General features: G+C 37.0%; 1 protein-coding gene across 4 annotated transcripts in view; it reads right to left on the reverse strand.

Annotated features, from left to right (window-relative positions):
• Positions 1-10,380, reverse strand: part of LOC107090144 (pro-neuregulin-2, membrane-bound isoform-like) — a 119,624-nt gene that overhangs the window by 27,357 nt on the left and 81,887 nt on the right. For 2 of the 4 annotated variants that reach the window (XM_015383367.1, XM_015383363.1), the window contains 3 exons: positions 7,891-7,949; positions 3,438-3,461; positions 3,038-3,061 (listed from right to left, as the gene is read on the reverse strand). In XM_015383367.1, the coding sequence (XP_015238853.1) occupies positions 3,038-3,061; positions 3,438-3,461; positions 7,891-7,949 (107 nt within the window). The remainder of the gene's footprint in view (positions 1-3,037; positions 3,062-3,437; positions 3,462-7,890; positions 7,950-10,380) is intronic. The other 2 variants (XM_015383364.1, XM_015383366.1) reach the window with 2 other exon arrangements.

Consider the following 10,380-nt stretch of genomic DNA (forward strand, 5'->3'; position numbering starts at 1 on the left):
TTGAATTGAAAACGTTTCCTGGATGAGAAGCAAAACATCTTAAAACTTGGAAACAAAGTCCAGTGGATTGTTTTTTATTTATTTATTTTTTTACTTTTTTGGAATGACTATGACCTGGATGGTTGAGAATCTTCACCAGCATATCAGAGATAAATGGAGAAAACTTTTATTATTTGTAGCTCTCACCTTTTTATCTATATAGTTTCCATGAACAGCTATTGGTAAATAACAGTGTCTATAATGAAGCATGGAGTATGTTTTATTTCAAACATGGACTCCTCTAGTTTGATGCACATTAGAGTTCCATTGTGCTTTGATACTGACCCAAATGGGATCAAAGTTGCAGGGGTAAAAATAAATGAAAAAAGAACACCCTAATTTATCACCTTATATTGTTAATTTTTTAAGTAGCTTAGGAGAGTGGCCTGATATCCTATTTAATTTCTCTAAGTAAGCACAGTGTTACTTTAAATCCTGTTAATATTTGGAAGTTGGTCTGAACCAGGGGGCACCAACAATTCCAAGGCTGTGGGCTACTTCATGGCTATCGAATCATAGGAAGGCCTACCAATACTGACCTACAAACAAGAGGGGTCAGCGTTCACCTAAACTTCATCCAAATTAAACACATTTTTATTGTTAACTTTTAATTTCTAATTTTCCTTTAAACATTATAATTTTAAAATCTCTATAAATGCTAAAATGCCCTATATGATTACTATGATGAAATGCTCTATAAATGATTAAAAAGAAGAGTCACAGAATAAAATAAAATTTCAAACTTAGCCCACTGCTGAGTTGCTGTTTTCAGAAGGCGTTGAGGGCTCCCCATGTGGTCCTTGAGGGCCCCTTGGTGCCCGCGGGCACCGCGTTGGCGACCCCTGGTCTGAACCATTTTCAAAATAAAAAATTGCAAATAGTAAATTGCATGTGTTCACTTGATTCCCATTGAGGCTAGGGTTAAATATTCTACATTATGAGCTTAGAACTGCCTTGATATGGGCATTAGGCATGCTATTAAACCGCAAGTAATCACAGTTAACTATAGAGCTTCTCCGGTTAATTGCAAATAAGAAAATAAAAATTATATATATATACATAAAAAACTTTTTTTTTAATCGGATAAAACATCAAATTTACTTTTTAAATGTATTTCTGGCTTGCATTTTTTTCCATTTCTATTTACAAAAAATGCTCCTAGCTTGTAACAATAATCGGACAAAATAGACTCCATAGACCTACTGTAGTAAATTACAAATTTTCAAGTTTATGTCACAAATTTTCGAGTTGTCACGCAGAAGAAGGGATTACTCAGATTGTGAGGGTAAAATCTTCTCTCACACTTCACAACCAGAATGCGCTCTAAAATCCAGACATACTTGATATTATGGTTCAAGTGTGAAGCAAAAACTAGCACCGAATTTCTAAACTGCAGCATAAAATATCTCAGTGGCAGCCACATTGTTTAGAAGGGAGGGAGTGATTTTCCTTAACATGATCAGAGACGCTTAGTTAAGTGAAATTGAAGATTTATGTTTGTAAAACAGGGAAGTTACTTAAGAATAGCTGTAAGACTGAGACAGTTGCAGAGGTTCAGCTTCCAGCAGGACATCATACGTCCAGAACTACAAAAGGATCAATGCATGGTTATAAGACAAAAAAAACAACTCTATTTTTATGAGGAATGATATCTGTAAGTAAGAACGTTTACACAGATGTCTAAATGTAAGATATTGTTTTTGGTTGTCAACACACACAAAAATACATGTGACATTAGATGTTTTATCTGTGAGAATACAAGTGTAGAGAAGGTGAATACACTTTATAAAGATTTCTGGCTAGAAATCACACATTTTTCAAGCACAAAACCCACATTTAAGAGTATAATTTAGAAATTTAAGGTTAATACTTATACATTTTAAAGTACAAATCCCGAATTTACGGGTAAAAACCATAAGTTTAAATACCAATCAGACATTTTTCAGTAAGAAACAGAAAGTTTTGGTCACTAATCACAAAATTTAGGGACAGATCCCAACTTTACAGTATGAGTAACATATTATCTAGTAAGAATCACATATTTTATTTACGCATTACAAAGTTTTAAGTAAAAAAAAAAAAAAAGGAAAGAGTATAAATCACAATTTTTCTAGCACCAATTGCAACAGGTCACTCTTTTGATTCATACTCAGATAATTTTGATTTGTACTCGAATAATTTACAAATTGTTACTTCCAGACTAGTATTCTCACAGATGAAACATCTAATGTGCCATTTATATATAAGTTAACAACAAGGAACAAATTCAACTCTTAATTTGACACGTTTATTGACTTACATTCATAAATTCAACTCTTAATTTGACACGTTTATTGACTTACATTCATAAATTCAGGCTCCTATAAAAACGATCTTCATGACAGTTATCTTAGTCCATTTATTTCCAAATAATAGTTGAAAATCGATGTTCGAATTTGACTAAAATTGCAGATTTCCATAAAAACACGTGCAGCTCTAACTGGAACAAAAGGTGGTTCTACATTCTAATAGACTAATAAGACTAATAAGTCTTGGGGAAGGAATATGATACACTTCAAAAGTTTAAATCCCAAAATAAATGATAAAAAAAAAACCCAACAAAACAGAAAGAACATTTGTATTATTTTCCTTTTCATTCACAAGTATGCAAAACTGTTTTGTTAATCTACTACTAATAAGAGTTTTTGAGTATAGTAGGAATGAATACAAGAAAGTCCAAAGGGTGTGAATACTTTCTCAAGGCTAATGTACTTTACATGCCTCTTTCTCTGAAATGGCAGCTTTCTTATCTTTGTCAGGTTAAAAGGGGGAGAATGAATGCAAAGAAATGAGGTTAGCTTTCCTTCTAATCAGGTTAGTGGGCAGGGGAAAGGAGGGACAGGTTGAGAGAGAGACCAGCTGTTGGTCCAGGAAAGAAGACGGTACAGTAAGGTGAGACTGTGAGAGGAACTTGGCAAACCATTTAAAGCAAAATAGAATGAATAATAATATTCCATACCTATAAATTCATTTTTGAGAAGCTCTGCCAGCACAGAAAGTTGTCGTGGTAAAAAGAAAGAGACACATGGTCAGGTGTAAAGTCTACTTTAAAGCAGATACAAAGATTTTCTCGAGCCGCCAGCTGTTGGGACTGACGTTTGTACCGTATTAGTAACGGACAGACAACGCAGACAGCTTCGGCCCATTTGACCCCCCGCCCCACCCCCACCCCAGGAAAAAAATGATGTTGGGGGGGAGGGGGAGGGGGGGTAGAAAGCAAACAGAAATGAGAAGCAAAGGGAGGAAAATGAACCAAAGGCTGAAGGAAAGACGACAGCAGCAAGCGGGAAGAGGGCATGCAGACACAGAGGAAAAAAGACGGAAAAAACGACAGCAAGACAAGAAGCCACATCACTTACTGCTATATTTAATAGACCTCATTTCTGGAGTAAACGACATTGGACAGGATTACAAAACAAATGAAAAAAAAAAAAGAAGACGGAAAGGAAGAACAAGAAAACAAAAGATAAAAAGCAGTGAGTTATTCTCCAACATAAAAACACACTACAGTTAATGAGGCTGACACAGCAAATGGGGGTGAGTGCTGTGACTCGTTTGACTAATGGCAGTTGTGTTGCCTTCGTATTGATTACAGCATACCTCTCGTATAGCTCTTTGGTCCCGCTACTGCTGCTTACAGCTATTATAACCCTCCAGATAATTTACAGGGAAATCATCCCAGCATTCCCAATTTTCACGGCACCGAATGCATTACTGGCCTTAATTAGAGAGAGAAAAATTCAGCCAATCTAATGGCCGGCCTGCCTAAACTGAGAGTGAATCTCCTCCAACACAGTGAAAATAAAAAAGCACATGGTCGCACGGACAGACTTTTAAGATGTAGACACGGCTTGGTGACTGGATGCGAAATACAGGTTCCATCAAATCTGACATTTTATTATGTAAAACTAGTTAAAAATCATTGCTCTAGTTTCAGTTTAAAAGCTTTTCCATAACATCAAACCAAGGCAGTATGGCGTGGAGCTTCTGGAAACACAGTTTTATGCCTGGGATTGTTTGGACAGCAATGTCAAAGTGGCCAGAATTTATAACGATTAAACCATGTGATTTCAGTCGACACCTGATGTGTTTCAACATCGCTGTCCATGCAATGGCAAGAGAGCAACAAAGCACACCCCATTTGCATCGCTGGTTTTTAAAGGAGTAGTCCAACATTTTAGGAAATCCATATTTTCACATCCCACTCTAGAGTCCATAATAGGCTGCGTGAAGCTGAAACAGGATGAGCTGATGCACTGAACTAGTTGTCCTTCCTTGGAAGCGATGATGAAGTGTCTAAACGTCATTTTGTGTCCCATTAAGTATCACTCATCTAGAACAACCATGTCGTGCAGTGAGTGTATGTGTTTTGGGATAAAGGGTAAATATATTTAGGAAATCTGTCTTACTTTTACCGCTACATGAAGCATTCAGTAAGCTGAGATCAGTTAATCTTCGTTGCTGCAGACTGAGCGTCTGCATGGCACAGAAACAGGTCAGGTGACGTCGTTCTCGGGTCATTGTCACAACATTTGAGCCAGATAACATGTACTTTTTTTTCAGGGACTGAAACTCATTGAATTTGATTAGTTAGTCAGAAACATTTCAAAACATAACAAAAAATTATTATATACATACTAAAATACCAAGCGGGAACCTTTGTATTCTCTGCTTCTTGTAAACACGTAAGATTGACGCAAAAGCGAGGTCACAGGTGTCCACTAGGGATATATTAAGCTTAAAGCCATGGTCGTTTCTCAATATTTGTACTTGTACGTTCTCACTGGAAACGTCATCAGCCTCAGCCCTAGTACTGTTCCAATGGGCTCTATGCACAGCTCCACTACTTCCTGAATTTAAGGCAGCTCCTTTGTTTCCTGTCTTTCATTACTGGACGAACTGATTAATCCAGGTGTGTCTGGCCAGTTACTTAGGTCATACACACCTGGATTAATCAGTGCATCCAATCATGAAAGACAGGAAACAAAGGAGCTGCATTAAATTCAGGAAGTAGTGGAGCTGTGCATAGAGCCTATTCACAAGAACAAGAAGACCGAGAACAGACAAAATCCCCGGATGTTGTTCTCGCCCCTCCCTATTTAGTGAATATGCATCAGAGCAGACTTGTACGTTCTTGAGATTGACAGCTGTCCCAGCATGCACTGCGGCAGCAGCAGCTTCCAGGGGAGCGCTCACAGAGCTCAGAGTATTAAGGTAAAAGTTGTTCAATAAAAGTATGTTTTAAGATAATTTGAGATGAGAATATCATACTTTAATGTGTCAATATATGGTCAATTTACTGATTTAGTGCGTAATAAAAAAAAAGGCCAAAAGTTGAAAGGACCTCAGCATAGCTGTGTGTGGAGGACCTCTGGCTCTGATGGCGATATTTTTGTTTTATTTGGCAAAATGATAATTTGATTTGTGTTTATCTGACTGTGTTAATTATTATTCCCCCAATAAATGAAAAAAGTAATAAATGTATTATTATCCAGAGCGTGTGGTGACATCACGAGTCCACACTTTCCTGTGTTCCTCTCAAGAACATACTTGGCGAGGACACAAGTCCATACTCGCGTTCAAGTGAATTGAGAAGCAGCGCATGGCTGTTTCCTAATGTCTGCCCTAACCCCTAAATCCCTCAATCACTATATAAGGGTTATAGGACTGTTCACACTTCTGTAGAAGTAGTTTTTCTACAAAGTTGCATAAATTATCAGGGGTTTCTAAAAGAAGCTAAAATATTATAATTTGGTTGAATAACCTAAATTGAGGGTTAAAAATATAAATATATGTATATGTGCTCGTATAATTATTCATTCAATAACTGAGGAGCAAAAATGTTTGTTTTTTTATTGATAATTTGGTTAATGTGGTGGATATGGCTTTTGCTTGATATGCGACCAATTAATTACAGACCCTGTAGTTAACTTGATTTAAAAAATGTTGTTGTGTCCCAGCACTAGTTAATTTTAAAAAGTGGATTCTTAATTACATCTAAATGTAAGTCTGGCTGCCATCTGTTGGTTCCACTCCAAGCATATGCATGCTGAGGTGAGTGTGCACAGAGCAACTGTTTACCTTTAGCACTGGGTTTTCCCAAAGTGGGGGTCAGGAAATGGTTTTCTCTATCGATGTGATGTGATTGATTTGAAATAAGTAATACGAAAATTTAAATGATCATTTCATTTACTTAACAAATACATGATTCAATCATTAAATATTACATTAAACTATGAAATGCATGATCATATAATTCAATATAATTGAGAAATAAGTGAATTCTAACAAATAAATATAATTACATTATGTTGTATCTAAAGATAAATACAAACTGAAATATATATATATGTGACTTTGTGCCCCACTTGAATATTGCAATAAAAATAAACTGAAATCTCATTAAAAAAAATAAGTTATTAAACTAGGCGGTTAGGTGTAAGTATTTTAAGCTTTTTTTTTTTTTTTACTGTTTGACAAATTTCAGCATCGCCATCAGTACATTTTGAAAAATGCATAAAAATTGGGTCATTTGTTCTAATTATTAAATTTTTCTAAGGTCCATATTTGTGTTACCATTTTTTCTATAATCTTTTTGCTGCTGTAAACACAAGAATTTAAATTAATGAGTCCAATCTCTAAAAGTGGAACAGAAGTGATTTTATTTTCCAAGTATTTCTTTTTTTTTTTTCTTTGTCTTCCAGATGAAATTGGGCTTTCGGGCTTTAGTGTTAAATGTAAAGGAAAGTGATCTAGAGCTTTGTTAGTGATATGCAATTCTGCCAATAGGTTATAAGCCAGTTGTCACTTTAAGGATTTCCCAAAATGTGAAAACTACTCATTTAAATGAATGTCACTGTAATTATATGCCCAAAATGAAAACTCCTAAAGACATTACAAGTCGAATTTAAAGAAATGTACTAGCAGCATTAAAGGACATGCTGTAAGGAGAGAATCTATAAGATGATCCATGGATGCTTGGATGGTATTTATGATCAGGATAGCTTTTCCTTTAACAAATTTCCAGCACCTCAACCTACATGAAGATCAGTGCCACAGCGGGGGTGGATACTAGTAGAATGAGTGATGCTTTAGAGGTCTCCTAAGCTGAAGACCTGTGGACGTACTTGTCAGTAGAATTGGATTTGGGGCGTTCTCTTTTTTTTCACTTTACTAAATGAATACAAATCTCTTTCAAAACCTTTTCTCTGAGATAAACCACTCATAAAAACACTGAAAAGATTAAAATCCATCACTATGGTACTTATAAAGCCAAATGTAAACACAGTAAAGTAGTTTTGCTCAGACAGATTGAAGTTCTTCAAATGAATAAGCACCAATGGACCATCTACATAGACATAGTAAAACACTTCAGTAAAAGCAAAGTAACTTTAGCTTTTATGTCAGCTCTCTGTTGGCTCTTTTTCATGTATAGTAAGCCTCCCAGTCAGCCTGTAAATGAATACTATGCACAATTTACAAGCAGACAAAAAAACAACAACATTTCTGTAAAAAATGAAACTGATCAATTCCCATAACAGTTTAGGCTCAAGTATCCAACATATAGCAAATGCAACTTCAAGCATGCGAGCGGGCATGAAACATAAACTTATATTCTAGCATTTCACTGGTTGTTTCAGATTTTCAGAGAACTCAAAGGGGGACCAGGTGGGTTGGATACAAAGTCATGCAAAGACACCCTTACACAGGAAACAGAGAAGCAGCTTAGTAAACACACACTCTATCCAACCCCTCCAACGTTACATGCAGCATCTCAGTGAGAAGGAGACAAACAAGAGCAAATGGACGTACTGTAGAAACCGGCCATGACGGAGTTTTGACAGCGGTCCCCCGAATAGTCATTGGGACACCTGATGGAGGGAAAACAGGACACAGAGGAAGGAGAGTGGGATGGGGAGGGGTTAGAGACACAGACAGAAGAGAGGCAATAAAACAGGAAGGAAAGGAGGAGGAATGGAGAGAGGAGAGGAGAAAAGGAGGGGAGAGGGTGGGAGACAAAATAGAGCAGAGATGAGGGATTAGAAAAAGCACAATCCACCAAGTACAGAGAAAGAAGAGATGACCTGCGTACTGTGACATTGCTGACATCAATATGACATCACTGCGATGGCTCAGACATCCGCACTTGGGGGGGTCATGATGATGGCGCATGATGTTGGGTGGGTCAAACGTACAGTCGGTAACCTCTGAATTTAATCGCACACAAACAGGTGAACACAGGCAGGGCCACACACCCCCACACACATGCACACTCACCCCCACAAATGATATAATACAGCATGGCGCCTGTATTAGAAAAACCTCCACTGGTCATACATGTGTGTATGACCATATCTGTAAAATGTATAACTGATAACTACTTGGCATTTATAAGTTTGCATTCTCTGTGCAACATATTTTTTATTTCTAGGACAGTACGAATGTTAATGCAAAAACCGCTTTGTTAAAACATGCTTTTATAAGCTCTAAGTTTGACACAGAGACTGCTTTTTTACATATCTTAAAAAGTCCTAAGTGTGGAGTAAATTTGAAATATTTACTTTTTATCTCAGATGGTAAAGCTCCAAATTCTGGTCAAAAAGCCACCGGTTCTTGCAAGCTCTTGATTTATTCCATCAACTTCTGAAAACTTGCTGTATTAATCATAAACAATGACTTTTGCTCAACCTTTACCTTTAGAAGTAACACATCCCCAAATCATCAGCTCCATGTTTTACATTTGAAGCCTGTTCTTAAAGCCATCTTGACTCCTTTTCCACAGTTAGTGTCGATGGTTATGGACATAAAGTTCAATCTTGGTCTCCTCTCTCTATGTTACACTCCAGAAATCCAATACTCATTCTTGTCCTGTTTGGTGTGATGTAAGCGAGCTGCTTAGTGGCACTGATGTAGTAAAAGCTTCTTTCTGGCAACTTGCCTATGCAGCGTTTTTTCCCCCACCAATGCTTCCTTACTGTGCATATTAAAACTGCCACAATAATTTGTTTGAGAGCTGTAGTTATTTGTAGGTTTTCTTTCCCTCCCAAACTTTCCTGGCAGTTGTGGCTGGAATGTTGTGCTGGTCTCAATGACTCTGGCTTGGTTTCAGAATAATCCCTCATTTTCTACGTCTTGATTAGTATTTAAACTCAGTCCATTGGACATTATTCAATATTTATTTCCTGTTTTACTAAGTTCTTATAAGCTACCTAGTGCTGTAGTTCCTTTGAGTCTTATTTTGCCTTTCAAGATCGGTTTATTCCAGCAGTTTGTAAAACTTTCAGGGGTCTGTCAGAAGCCCTTAAAAGCACTCGCTTTCTTAAAAAAAAACTATTATTAAAGATTAACAGATCACAATGAAGGTGCAAACCTATACGAGCCATTTAAACATAGGTGTACCACCTTTCTTAGTGTTTTGTGGTTATTGTTTAAATCACTGCTGTTGTTATTAGGGTTTTTAAAAACAATATGCAAGGCTGCTTGATTAAAAAAGACTTCAGTCAACATAATAAGTAAAATAAAGGTAGCACTGCAAGGTAGCACTGGAGCTAGCTTATCTTACAGATGATGATGTTGATCAATACTTTCATTGTGCATCGATATAAATAAATCATTAATTGCTGAACTGCATATATATTTATTAATGTCTTATCATACCCCTACAGTATAACCTAGTTGTTTGGTGGACAGAAAAGCTCCTGCAATGGAAGCATGCATGTGTACCAGCTTACTGTGTTTAAACAGTAAGAAACAGGGTGAGCACCCATACTTTTCCAGAGTATACTACAACACAGGGAAACTTGGATGACCCCACATTTAAATACTGCGATTACTTGAAAACTTCAGTGGAAGCCAATCACCAAAGAGGGAAAAAAAAAGGTATGTTATAGGAAATGTGAAGTTTATCAGATTAGAAAAGCAGCTGTTATGTTTGTTTATGTTTAAGTCTTAAAGCTACTTTATTTATAGCAGTACTGTTGTGTAAACATAGGGACCCCTATTTCATCATTCACTCTGCAGAATCTGTAAGTTCAATCTCTAAAGTTATGCTCTCTCTGCTTTTTCTCATAGTAGCTTCATCTGGTCTTTTCCTGTTTGTCTGTGACTCCATCCTGGAGAGAAATATCAGCTGTGCTGCTGCTATCAACACCTTTGTTTATAGATGTTGGAGATCGGCCTGTTTTTCAGTGTAGTCCTGTTTCTCTGACTGTGACTGGCTGGATGTGCTCTCTCCTTCCTGACATGGGAGCTGGCTCAGAGCTCGTCTGCCTGGCCGTGTGTTTATCTGGACGGGGCCGCCTT

This window comes from Cyprinodon variegatus, unplaced genomic scaffold (assembly GCF_000732505.1).
Source record: "Cyprinodon variegatus isolate N-32 unplaced genomic scaffold, C_variegatus-1.0 Scaffold283, whole genome shotgun sequence".
NCBI classification, from domain to species: Eukaryota; Metazoa; Chordata; class Actinopteri; order Cyprinodontiformes; family Cyprinodontidae; genus Cyprinodon; species Cyprinodon variegatus.